This window comes from Periophthalmus magnuspinnatus, chromosome 1, assembly GCF_009829125.3.
Source record: "Periophthalmus magnuspinnatus isolate fPerMag1 chromosome 1, fPerMag1.2.pri, whole genome shotgun sequence".
In the NCBI taxonomy this organism is placed as follows: domain Eukaryota; kingdom Metazoa; phylum Chordata; class Actinopteri; order Gobiiformes; family Gobiidae; genus Periophthalmus; species Periophthalmus magnuspinnatus.
This window is the reverse complement of record NC_047126.1, coordinates 3,606,234-3,620,048: the sequence shown is the minus strand read 5'-3', so window position 1 is coordinate 3,620,048 and position 13,815 is coordinate 3,606,234. Positions and strand designations below refer to the sequence as shown.

At 37.8% G+C, this 13,815-nt stretch overlaps 2 protein-coding genes across 3 annotated transcripts; one reads left to right on the top strand and one right to left on the bottom strand.

The window, feature by feature from the left end:
• Positions 1 to 1,200: 1,200 nt before the first annotated feature.
• serhl (serine hydrolase like) lies at positions 1,201 to 9,247 on the bottom strand. Of its 2 annotated transcripts, XM_033968275.2 has the most exons (12): positions 9,154 to 9,247; positions 8,977 to 9,120; positions 5,580 to 5,693; positions 5,376 to 5,417; positions 5,282 to 5,301; positions 5,117 to 5,191; positions 3,783 to 3,892; positions 3,634 to 3,713; positions 3,525 to 3,559; positions 2,034 to 2,110; positions 1,860 to 1,947; positions 1,201 to 1,547 (listed from the first exon to the last, which is right to left on the bottom strand). In XM_033968275.2, the coding sequence occupies exons 1-12, from the start codon at positions 9,209 to 9,211 to the stop codon at positions 1,422 to 1,424; spliced, it is 969 nt and encodes a 322-aa protein (XP_033824166.1). In that variant the 5' UTR covers positions 9,212 to 9,247; the 3' UTR covers positions 1,201 to 1,421. The 2 variants fall into 2 exon arrangements, with proteins under 2 accessions (XP_033824166.1, XP_055077044.1); XM_055221069.1 differs by having other exon boundaries at positions 1,204 to 1,547; positions 8,977 to 9,247.
• Positions 9,248 to 9,752: 505 nt separating this feature from the next.
• mb (myoglobin) lies at positions 9,753 to 11,610 on the top strand. Its single transcript, XM_033968788.2, has 4 exons — positions 9,753 to 9,898; positions 10,131 to 10,216; positions 10,291 to 10,510; positions 11,107 to 11,610. Exons 2-4 carry the CDS (start codon positions 10,134 to 10,136, stop codon positions 11,245 to 11,247), a joined length of 444 nt encoding a protein of 147 aa, XP_033824679.1. The 5' UTR covers positions 9,753 to 9,898; positions 10,131 to 10,133; the 3' UTR covers positions 11,248 to 11,610.
• Positions 11,611 to 13,815: the final 2,205 nt, after the last annotated feature.

Genomic DNA, 13,815 nt, shown 5'->3' with positions numbered 1-13,815 from the left:
AAATTCAGTTTGGTACTTTTATACAGAACAGCATCATTGGTATTAACAGTATTATTTTGTTAGTAAAGTGTTACAAACATAAATTTAGATTTTAAAAATATTTTCCAAACTTTATTCAATGGAGGAATGAGTTTGGACTTGTCTGTAAATCTCTGGCCTTTGTTAATCTAAAAGTGCATTCAAACTTCTTTCATTTATGGAAACAATTGATTTATTAAAAGAAAAAAGAAAAAAAATTAAATTATTAAAAAATAAAAAAAAATAATTATTTATTTTTATGCAGCAACATTTGCCCTGCTGTAAGATTTTTTTTAATTTTTTTTTTTCCCCAAATGGATTGATATATATATTATTTTATACAGTGCCAGATTTGTTTGTATTTTGCCTTTTCTACAATAAAAAATAAAACAAAACTACTACATGTTTTAAAGTTAACTTCTTTGTTAATAAAAACACACATTCCTTGGACTATAGTGCAGCTGTTAAATTATTAACCGTGAAGAGAATTTCAGAGATCACCATGTTCCCACAAACCATCTTAAAAATTCCTTTACAGCAGCAATGCAGTTTAGTAATGGGACTTTCGGCTCTTTTGTGAGATCTGAATCTTTCATTTCAAAGAGCCATTCAAAAGAGCGGCTCTTTTTACATTTATTGTGTTTATCTACAAACTAAACACAGAGAGAAATGGCCGAGACTAAGATGTGTTTAAATGGTTCAAACTGAGAGTGGGAGCGAGTTTAAGCTTTGAAATAATGACAATTTTAATCAAATGTTGAACAATAATGGTAATAATGATAATTCTAATAATAATAAATAATAAAACAAACTGCTGTTAAGATGCAAAATGTTTTCTTGTGCATAAATCTCACTCTTGTTGCCTGCTCTGCTTCTGTTCTGTTTCTTTTGTTGATTCAGCGTGAAACAGGATAAAAATTAATACAAATTAGAAACAAAAAGATTCGGTTCTTTTCACAAAATTAGATCCGGTTCCAGTCGCTCCAACTCTAAGGAATCGTTCAAAAGAGCCGCCGACTTACTCACGAACGTCACATCATTACAACACATTAAAAATCAAAAGTTGCAGTTTAAAAATAAAACAACTATAATCTTATATTAATTTAATTTATTTGGTTTATATTACAGGGACAGTGTCAATAATCAACATCTGTAAATGCACCAAAATAAATCTGTTTTTAATCTGCTGTTTCAGGTGAAAGATGGAAAACATGGCCACCCTAAAAACACATTAATATTCATATTTATCAGTATTGTTTTATAAATTGCACTTGTCTCCACATCAAAATCCACATAAAAAACACTACCAAGATTAAAAATGATACTGAAATTAAATGAGAGATGTTAATAATACTAAAAAACCCTGTGATTAGCAGTCAGCAGGTGGACAAATGTATTTTATTTTAAAGTTTGGGTGTTTCTTTCAGCCCCAGCACATCGGAGCGTAAGAAATCCGACACTAATGGAGCCACGAATTCTGGGTTGTTGAGGTGGACGTGATGGTCGCCGGGGACCGTGACCACTTTGTGCTGAGGGACAAAAGACAGCAACGTTATAATCTGGGAGTAACAGACGCACAAAATGACTGTGCCACAATGTTTTGGAAGCAGCTTTGTCATTCAAGGAGTGAAGCTTTCTCTCTATTTTCCCCCTTGATCGGCAGCGCAGCCCAGGTTTCTGTATCTAGGTCACCGTTCAAGTTTACAGCAAGAAACAGAGGCTGTGTCGACAACATTAAACATTACGGCGGCTTTAGCATCTGCTCTGTCGTCTCTCTAACGCACAACGAGCTAAAAATAACTGTGGACATAAAAATACTATAAACAAACTCATGCGCTCACATTTTGGTCTCTGTAACCTTGGAGCAGAAGTGGAGGAAATTTCATCTGGTTTGCTTCAGTCAAGATTTTTTCAAAGCCGTTTTCTGCTCTGGAAAGACAAAAGTTGAAGTTGCATTATTTTTTTTTTCTGTTTTTAGAAAGTAGGGAAATGTTTAAAAATGTGTGGAGTCTTACAGAACGACTAAAACACTCGCTCGTATTCTGGACTGCATCTCTAAACTCTGCTCCACACTGATGCGGGCGATGTTTTTCTGTAAATATTAAGGAAGTATAAGGAAAATGATCCGTGTGTTAAAACATTGTTGAAAGCCTAATTCACTTGTATGACATTTATGTGATTTGTTTTAATGATCTTTATATTATCTGGTCATTTCATATGTTTATTAAAAGGTCCTATATTACACAAAATTGACTCTTGTGAGCTTTTAGTCGTGTTATAATGTCATTACCTCCTCAAAAACAGACCTGGAGTTGTGTTTTTGTGTTTTCTTTCATTCACACACTTTATTATTAGTCTGTCGAGGGCTGAAATCATCCAAATGATTTTAGAAATGAAGGTGTGTGGAGTTTAAAAACACAGCGGTGCACTTCCTGTATCGCCACATGATGACATCACAAGGTGGAACAGAGTGTTTTCAGTTTGAGAGAAGAACTCAGCCTAAATGTGCAGGGTTTGTGTGTTAAACGTGTGTGAATGAAACAAAACACAACTCCAGGTCTGTTTGTGATGAGGAAACGACATTAGAACAGATCAGAAATTAGCGTAATATAAGACATTTAATATGTAAATTACAGAACAGACACACGGAAGACATCAGACATATGAAGTAAGATATGTGGAATTATATAGTAAAAAAGTGAAATAACTCTACTAAGTATTTTTCAGCAAAGCAAAAGGTGGCTACTTTGAGGATTTGAATATAAAATAGTTGTCCCTCGCTACATCGCGGTTCACCTTTTGTGGTCTTGCTGTTTCGTGGATTTTTTAGTGCAATTTCACAGGCTTCATCACAGTGTATAAACGTGCATTGTGTCGTGCGTCCTGATTGGCTGTTGGACTGTAGACCATTGTCCATCAGTCTCCTCCGTGCCGTGTCTCCTGTCCAGTACAGAATGTGTTCAGACAAATTTACATAAACGTTGGATCTCAGTGTGACTCTGAAGTGCTGTACGTTTGCAATTTGTTTTCTCCCCGACAAAACCCACAATGTCGATGAAACGTTCTGCACCGACAAAGACGCCGACGAAGGTTTGAACTTTGTGTTTAAACGAGAGAGAAATGTGAGAAAATGTTAACGCCTGTGTGAGAAAAGTGTATAAAGTGTGTGGTGAGGGGTTTTACAGACAAAAACATAGAGAATAATGTAAAAAATAAAGCTGATACTTCATGGATCTCACCTATTGTGGGTTATTTTTAGAACATAACCCCCGCGATAAACGAGGGACCACTGTATAAAAAAATATTAGAGTTAGAGGTAGAGTTAGTTAACCTTCTTTGCTTCATAATTCCATACATCTTGCTTCATATATTTAATGTCTTGTATATAAAATGTATATATAAAATGTAGAAAGTAGTAAAAATAAAGAAAAAAAAAAAAACACTGAATGACATTTTGTCCAAACTTTTCACTGGTCGTGTAAATAATTATATTAATCTGAACGTACCAGATTAATGCGGAAGTCTCGAGAGAACATGACCCCTGAGAATTCAAAAGTAAACACCGGTAAAGACGTTGGAATAGTTTAAATAAACGGGAGAAAACAGAAGACGCACCTCCATCTGTCTGAACTAAACCTCTTTCCAAAAGGATGTGCACGGAGTCTTCTGACAGAAAGGGGTTGGCCTCTGACAGTCTGAAGGAAACAGATACAGTAAGAAAAACAGAACCATCACAAAACTGTAAAACTCACAGTGATTATTACCTTTTTACTGCTTCTTCATATGTGTAAATTTTCTCTTTTTTCTGCTCAGATTTTTTTTCAAACTCCAGAAGTCCCTCGATTCCTTCTTTCACTACTGTGGTCATTTTTTTCTAAAAGGAAACAACATTGAAGGGGATGAGCTGCTTCTTTGGCGTGATCCATCTAGAGTTCGTCGACTGATAGACCAGAGCCAGAACTAGAGCCAGAACTAGAGCCAGAACTAGAGCCAGAACTAGAACTACAGCAAGAGCTAGAACAGAAACAGAAACAGAGCCAGAGGAACCAGAGCTAGAGCCAGAGTCAGAATCAAAGCCAGAACCAGAGCTAAAACTAGAGCTATAGCGAGAGCCAGAACAGAACCAGAGCGAGAGCCACAACCAAAGCCAAAATCAGAGCCAGAACTAGAGCCAGAACTAGAACTACAGCAAGAGCTAAAACAGAAACAGAAACAGAGCCAGAGGAACCAGAGCTAGAGCCAGAACCAAAGCCAAAACTAGAGCTATAGCAAGAGCCAGAACAGAACCAGAGCGAGAGCCACAACCAAAGCCAAAGTCAGAGCCAGAACTAGAGCCAGAGCCAGAACAGAACAACAACCATAGCCATAACAGAATAAGAACCAGAGCTACAGCCAGAGCCAGAACCAAAGCCAGAGCCAGAGCCACAACCAAAACTAGAGCCAGAGTCAGAAGGAGAACCAGAGTCACTGCTAGACCTGTCTCAATAACACACTTTGAAGCATGATATATCACTACAGAGAAATACTGCGATAAACCATAATACTGGAACTACTTTACACCACAGACACAATCACAATAAAACAAGATGATCCCAGTAAATCATTTTTAATTAAACAGGATCATTAAAAGGCCTGAGCTGCAACAAATAAACAGCAGAATGAACTAATGTTTAGCCACGAGTTATTTATTCAACCCTCTACAGTTCAAATATGACCTTATTACATAAAAATGGATGAAATCTCCCCATTATTGCAAAGAAACTGTACACAAGATAAATACTGAGGCCTAAAAGATATTGTTCCAGCTTTTATATATTGAACGATGAGCAGATTTTCATTGACATATTTTTATCTTAGAAAAAGGACTATGCAAAATTTTTAACATGTGTGTGTGACCTGCTGTAGGATTTTTGTTTTTCATGTGAATATGGAGATAGAAGGAAGGTGAAAACAAAGTTCCTGAGCACATAAGCCTCAAATGCAGGACAAAATTACTGAAACACTCATGATTCACTCTAAATATAACTCCACGTTCGCTTATAATGAGAGGAAAACATTAAAAACATGGTTCAAAGCCCAGTTCTTTTAAGTTTAATACCTGATCTGTGGGCATGAACCCGTACGAGTCCAGCAGCACAATCGCATCCACCATTTCAGGATACAAAGCACTGTACTGGTGAAAAAAAAACAAAACAACAAAACGTAACAGTTAGCATTATGTTTTTCACTGAGAGGAAGTGAAATAAGACACGAAAAGCCTCACCATTCCGGCAACATTACCACCTTAAAGATACACAAGAACATATAAGCACAACACAGCCATTTTACTCAGTCACTGCGTTTAAATCTGCGCTCACCCATACTGTGTCCTATGATGGAGAATCGGTCCCACCGGAGAGCTGCAGGGGGCAATTTCACAGATCATCAACCGAGCAAGTTTTTTGAGGAGAATAATGCCGCACTACTGTGGCACAGCGGAGCAGAGTAATATGCTCAAATCAATAACATCGTATTGCATAAAGTAACAAACACAACTGCAATTTGAAAAACACTGAACACACCGCTGACGACTCTGCAAACATCCGCCACGTAAGAAGGAAATGTGTAAAAAACTCCCGGAGGACGATGTGAAGAGAAACCATGACCGGCCAGATCCACAGCCACATAACGGCACTCTTAAAACGAGAAACATGATTTAGTGAACACAAAACAAACAAATCAAAACATAAATAATCAGGAAATTTACATTGGAGCCTGGATTTAAACATGGTCAAAGGAGAGGCCTGTGTCACATCTTCAGGGAGAATGTTCCAGGATTTAACGGCACAAAACTGAAACACTGAATCCCCACGTTTAGTCCTGGTTTAGTCCTGGTTTAGTCCTGGTTTAGTCCTGCTTTAGTCCTGGTTCAGTCCTGCTTTAGTCCTGCTTTAGTCCTGCTTTAGTCCTGCTTTAGTCCTGCTTTAGTCCTCTGAGTGTGAGATGGTTCCTGTGGCTTCAACATATGGGAGATGTTCTTTTTGAGACCTGAGCACAGGACACATGTGTGAAGAACTTCCTGGTTCTAGTCAGGACCCGAGCAGCAGTGTTCTGGATGTCCTGCATGTATTAAATGGGATTCCCCTTTAACTGGAAGCACCACCACAAAGAAAATGCGGTTCAGTCATATTTACAGCCAAAGTGGGTGGGGTCAAATAAGGTCAACACAGGGAGAGCCCAATGAGATCATCAGACTCTCCTTTTCATGAGCGCCCTGTTAAAATACAGAACAACACAAACAAAAACAAAACACTGAACTGCACAGGCTCAAGTCTCCAGGTCATGAGCCTTATCCAGGTCATGACAGTTTTCTGAATATGACGTTTACATGCGCTCAGAAAAAAACAGGATACTCATGTCCCTGAATATATGTGCAGAGTATCCAGGATATTTAGAGCGGCAACTATGGAACCGATATGGTAATGAGCTAAAAAAAAAAAAAAAAAAAAGCCAGCGACTTTGCAAACTTAAGGATTTTTTTTGCTTCGGTTTGGTAGTTTCTAACAAAAAAGGGACAAGATATACAACACTGTCTCAGCTTCAGTGAAAGACTTTAGTCCAAGAGCAACACAGACACAGACTGGTGTTAAAAGCTGGTTGTATTAAATATTCCTGCCTTTTTTTTTGTTTTGTTTAAATATTATTACTATAAAAATCTCTGGTAATCATTGGAGTTGTTTTGGGAAAGTTGCTGCTCCTACCGTATCTGTTACTTCAGTTCGCACATGCTCAGTACGTTCCGTTTTGAGAAATCAGGATACTGCGTCTACATGGAACACTACCCTGGATACTACCAGAATATCCCAGTGAGAGTATCCTGGTTTCTCATAACCTGGATACTGGCTCATCCAAGATACTGCATTTACCTGGACACTCACAAAACCAGGACACTCAAAAACCCGAACATAACAGAGACACTCCAGCACATGTAAACAAACTCATTATGTAATTATAGTAATAACGTTGTAATAATGTGGTACTTTCTCCTGTGTAATAGACTGGTGTCAGAAACTTAAAAGAGTTCACAAAAAAACATTGAAGCAGTAGTTTTAAATGTAGGTATCTTGTATATTTTTAGTAATGAGCAAAAGTGAAAAGTGAGTATTTACATTTGTAGAGTTTAGGTCATGACCTCAGGTTAGAACAATCACATTTTATTATCATCAGCGCTGATCAAAGTTCAGAGGGCAATGGTCAAAAGCCCTTTTCCCACATCAGTTCTAGTAGTGCTTATTTAACTTATTTTTTACTTAAAATATCTAAAAATAACTGCAGACTTCACTGGGCAAATATAACCAGATACAAAGGGAATACAATTGTTACTTAATGTTTTATCATTTTAACAGAGCTTCAAATGTAGTGATTTTGATAAAAATTTGTGCTGGATTTTGTTCAGCAGAAACAACTGAAAAAATCTATTAATTCTAATTTTATTTTATTATTTGTTGTCATATTTGTCTTTGCTCACATTATGAACTTGATAAAAAATAAACCTTCAGCCTTTTCAAACGCTTTCAAACAATAATAAAATATTAAATAAAATAAATATTTTTACTTTTCAGTCCTGTTCAAAAATACAGTGCAGTAGAAAGTACAAATACCTGCTCTCAAATGTAGTGAAGTAAAAGTAAAAAGTATCCTCTGTAAGATTTAAAGTACAGAAACCTAACATTTTTACTGAAGTACAGTACTTTGCTACTTTTACTACATTCCACCACTGATCTGTAACAACAGAGTAGTGGGCGTAGATAAGGGGTAGGTGAAAACAGAAATTCTCTGCAGACACAAGCCTCAGGACAATACAGTAACTCAGAGTAAAAGAGGCAGCAATATTACATGGTTGAAAGATGAATGATTTAACATAAAGTACTCCAAATTCATACATCATAGCAGCTCTGTGTGAACAAGTCTCTCCATGGACCAACACCAAAGAACATCTGCCACATGAGCCACAAGAACCATCTCACATGAGGAGGACTAGACCAGGACTAGACCAGGACTAAACAGGACTAAACCAGGACTAAACCGGGACTAAACCAGGACTAAACCAGGACTAAACCAGGACTAAACCGGGACTAAACTAGGACTAAACCAGTACTAACCATGGATTAAACATGGACTAAACATGGACTAAACATGTACTAAACACGTACTAAACATGGACTAAACATGGACTAAACATGGACTAAACATGTACTAAACATGGACTGAACATGGACTGAACATGGACTAAACATGGACTGAACATGGACTGAACATGGACTAAACATGTACTAAACATGTACTAAACATGGACTAAACATGTACTAGACATGGACTAAACATGGACTAAACATGGACTACACATGGACTAAACATGGACTAAACATGTACTAAACATGTACTAAACATGGACTAAACATGTACTAAACATGGACTAAACATGTACTAAACATGGACTAAACATGGACTACACATGGACTACACATGGACTAAACATGGACTAAACATGGACTAAACATGTACTAAACATGGACTAAACATGTACTAAACATGGACTAAACATGTACTAAACATGGACTAAACATGGACTAAACATGTACTAAACATGGACTAAACATGGACTAAACATGTACTAAACATGGACTAAACATGGACTAAACATGGTGAATCAGTGTTTCAGTTTCCTGCAGCTCAAATCTTGAAGATGTGAGACAAGCCTCTACGTTGACAATGTTTAAATCCAGGCTCAAACAGATCTGTTTATCTGTGCATACGATTGAAAAGGGTTTTATTCTGCCTCTTCTCTTTTAATGTTACTTTTATGACGATTATTTATGTTTTGATTTGTGTGATTTTAATGTCTTTCTTACTTTTGCACTTTGAATTACTTTGTGTACGACTTGTGCTGTACAAATAACCCCACCTTGCCTTACCTACCTTTAGGCAGAAGTGGTATAAGTTTGTTGAAGGTCCCACAGTTGTCAGCCCAGCCGTGTAAACAAAGCACAGGGCGGCCATGTTCAGGACCCCACACTCTGCCCCGGATCTCTCCCCACGGCACGGCCACGGACAGCTCAGACACTGGACACAGAGGGACAGAGTTTAATGTTTTACCTGCTTGTTTCATGGTGCTTGTCGTAAGATATTTGACACTTTTCAAAGCTTGCATCATAACAAATAAAAAAGCGGTATTTGTTTTTACAGAACCGCGAACGGGGTACTTCCGGGTTTCGTCAGACCACGTGGTGTCAGCGGGTGATGCCATTGGACGAGCGGCGAAGTAAACACAGAACACAGAAGATGGACCAATCAGCTTTAAGGAAGGCGGGGCTTACGGTTTAGCTTTGACTTTGCCTCATGTTTATGCTGCAGGGGTCTCCCAGGACAAAACTTTAGTCTTTAACCTGTTTTTTCCTGTGAATTATTATATTTAAAGATCAGAGATGTAATTAGGCCTAGTATTTTATTATTTTGTAAAAGAAAACTGACATTAAAATCTAATTCTGCATGAAAAATCTCTTTATTCACCCACTTTATTCATTTATAATAAGCCTGCCTATATTATAATGTAAATTAATTATTCCACGTACCCCTTTTTGCATGACTTACAACATTTTTTTATATATTTATTCCAAAACATATGTATTAAATTATAACTCATTATTATTTGCCCTTAATCAAGTGTCCAGATTAAGCAGGGAGGTGACATTTGAAAAGACATGCACCAGGAGAAGGAGACTAAAGGGAGGGCGCAGAGATTTTGGAACCAGGACAATGGCACCCAAAGGTATAAAAGGTTGGTAGGTGGGGTGAAATCAGGTCAGGAGCAATTTGGACACACACAGGATTTACACTGTCGGTAGGTGATTTTTTATATACAAAATTGATCCAGATCCTTTCATTTAGACTTTAATGTTCATTTGTTTTTCATGCAACTTGTGTTTCCTCCTCCTGCACTCACATAAAACTCACTGTATCATGTATCTCAAAGCTCAAGTTTAACTCAGTGATTCGGGGCGCCAAACTGCAGAGCTGCCTTAGAATTTGGGTTAAAAAAAAATAAAAAAATAAAAAACTTTATTTCTGTCAAGGTCATGGCTGACTTTGACTGCGTTTTGAAGTGCTGGGGCCCCGTAGAGGCTGATTACAGTGGCATGGGAAACTTGGTGCTCACCCGGTCAGTAGGACACTCTAATCTAATCTAATATTACTCACAGAACAACAGCAGTTACAGTTGTGCGTTGTGTCCAGTCTGTTCACAGAGCACCCCGAGACTCAGAAGCTCTTCCCCAAATTTGTGAGCATCCCTCAGGGGGAGCTGAGCGGCAACGCTGCCGTCTCCGCTCATGGGGCCACTGTCCTGAAGAAGCTGGGTGAGCTGCTCAAAGCCAAGGGGAACCACGCTGCCATCCTGAAACCTCTGGCCAACACTCACGCCAACAAGCACAAGATCGCCCTCGGAAACTTCAAGGTAGATACTGTTTGAATGGACTCTGTTTTGTTGTAATTTTTGTGCAGCATCTTTGTCTCTTTGTCTCTAAATAAAATGTATTATTATTATTATTATTATTATTATTATTATTATTATTATTATTATTATCATCATCATTATTATTATTATTATTATTATATTGTTTTTTATGTGTTAGTTGTCGTTATTATTATTATTATTATTATTATTATTATTATTAGACAAGGCAAGTTTATTCGTATAGCATAATTTGTACCCAAAATAAATCAAAGTGCTTTACAGAATAAGGAAGACAAAGACAAAATCACAATATAAACAAAACAAATCCTAAATAATCATCAGAAAATTAACATTAAAAGAAAAGAATGCATAATAAAACCCTTTCAGTCATATTATTATTATTAGTAGTAGCAGTAGCAGTAGTTGTAGTAGTTGTAGTAGTAGTATTATTGTTTAAACTCTAAAATAAAAAGTGTAGACATGGAATCATAAGCTGAGACGTGACCCGGGCGACAGTTTTTCCAGTGGTGATGATTTGCTATGTGAGAGTTTCATGTAAACACAGACGAGGTGTTAACGTGTCCCTCTGTTCTCAGCTGATCACAGAGATCATCGTGAAGGTGATGGCGGAGAAGGCGGGGCTGGATGCTGCGGGACAACAGGCCTTCAGAAATGTCATGGCCACGGTCATCGCTGACATCGACGCCAACTACAAAGAGCTGGGATTCGCCGGCTGAAATCGAAATCAGATCCAACGTTGGCTGCACCTGATAACTCTTAGTGATGTAACAATGGTGTCCGGTTTCCAGTTTGATCCTAATATTTTCTTGAGTAAATCACTATAAACATTATGAACATGCGTTTCAAATAGTTTAGCAATAAATGGCATCTTTGTTTCAGTTCGTTTTTCGTTGCCGTCCAAACTGTAATTATGTTCCTCAATAAAAAACTGTAAAAAGTGAATCTGGAGTTAAATATATTGTCGTCTGCCTTGTGTCTTGGAGTAGAATGAATGAAACTTGGCAACAATTTCACAAAAAAGAACTTAGATACAACAGTTTTAAAGAGGTTCATGTCTCTTAACAATAAAAAAGGAGTTTCTTAGATAAAAATCGTTTTGGTTTTAAGCCCATCCAGCCTTTCCATACACTTTCAAATGTCTGTGTTTTATATTAAGGTATAGATCAGTCCATAATATCAATGTTTTGTTATTTTTTTTACATTTTTGGCGCCTCTGCCCTCGACCATTTCCCAGCGACACTCTTTTCTCCTGGAACATGGTCCAAAAACATCTTCATATTCAAGTTCTTTCTGTAGTTAGCATCACGTTTACCCAAATAAAACTATTGGAAAGTATAAGGCAGGTTAGTGTTCAGTACTTTATCTGTATATTTCTTTAGATCTGCTCAGCTGTAATAAGGGGCAGGTCCAAAAAAATACGAATATGATTTGCCAGTTCTAAAAAAAATCTCATTACATTTTTCCAAGTGCGCTCTCTCCACATTAAAGTGCTCATATTAAGCTGTTTTCTGATGTTATAATGTTGTTTCCTCGTCACAAATAGACCTGGGGCTGTGTTTTGTTTCATTCACACATGTTTAACGCACAAATTCTACATATTTAAAGGCTAAAAGTTCTTGTCTCAAACGGGAAACACTCTGTTCCACCTTGTGATGTCATCATGTGGTGATACAGGAAGTGCTCCGCTGTGTTTTTAAACTCCACACACCTTCATTTCTAGAATCATTTGGGTCATTTCAGTCCTGGAATTGCCACTTATCTCGACTAAACTAAAGGTAAAAGGAGCTGTTAACTTGAAAAAACTACCACTTCATGACATCATCAAGTTTTTTGTTTAGTTTGGACTGGTCTACCAAAACCATGTTAATCATTTCTGAGTCCACGGCATCATTTCCTTTATAATGCCACACTGTGAATAATGCTGCTTTAACGGTAAGAATCTGTAGAAACTTTCATTTTCCAAAGCCAAACTGTTCTTTTATCTCCTGGGAGCTTTTGCATTTCTTATTTTCTAGAACTTCCTCCAACATTTGAGGAAGATTCCCCATATTTTAAATTGCTCATCACTTCTATTGGGAATAAACTCGGTATCGCATCCAACAATTTAAGCATCTGTAACATCTCCAACGCTCAAAATGCTCTGTTCCACGTTGTGATGTCATGAAGTGGTAGTTTTCCAGTCACTTTTTACCTTTAGTTCAGTAAATATTGACGATTCCAGGGCTGAAATCATCCAAACGATTCTAGTGAAGGTGTATAGAGTTAAAAAAAAACACAGTGGAGCACTTCCTGTATTACACATGATGACATCACAAGGTGGAACAACGTGTTTTCTGTTTGAGACAATAACTCAACCATTAAATACGCAGGTTTATTTGTGCGTTAAATATGTGGGAATGAAACAAAACACAACTCCAGGTCTGTTTGTGATGAGGAAACATTATTACAACAGCTCAGAAAACAGCGTAACATGGATTATTTCAGCACTAACCTGTTTATTTTTCATTTATTATTAGTTATTTATCAGCTCTTAAACTGAAATCCTCCATATTCTACAGATTTCTTTTCAATTTTCTCCTTCCAGCAGAGTACGAGAGCTTTGCACAAGTTTAACAAACGTTTTATTTGTGCAGTTTGGTCATAACCGGACCAACTCCCCTTAAATGGTTTCATATCTGTTAAGAAAATACATGAACCAATCCAATCTATTTAGAAATCAAACAGGTGTCTAAACTGGTCATCTGATGTGGACGTGATCTGGCCGAGCACTTGGTATCAGTCCCAACCTTCTATCCTCACCACCATTACTGGGGAACCACACTGGTGTCACCTTTCCCTTTCAGCCAAATGGGTTAGCAGCCGACCAAATGCTGTTTCAGGGGAAATGTCACCGAACAAACGTTAGCCAGATCTAGATCCACATAAACCAGTCTGTCATTGACGTCCTACAGCCTCAAGAGTCCTACTTCCAGAAGCTGACGCGTTGCCGTTGCTATATTAGTTTAACTTGTATCATGGACTCTTGCCATCGAGATAATCTGGTGTTAGTGTGAGTCTGGTGTGAGTCTGTGTGAGTGCGCAGGAGATTGTGTGCGCGGGTAGACGTGACAACAGGCACATTGTCTCGTCTCCCCTCGTCTCCTGACCCACTCCAGACAGAGGGTCAAAAGAATCATAATGGCGGCGGTAGCTCAGTTGTGGCGACAGTGGCTCAGTTGGTAGAGAGTGTTTGTCCGTTAATCCAAAAGGTTGGCAATTTGAATCCCGTTCTCGGCACAGACATC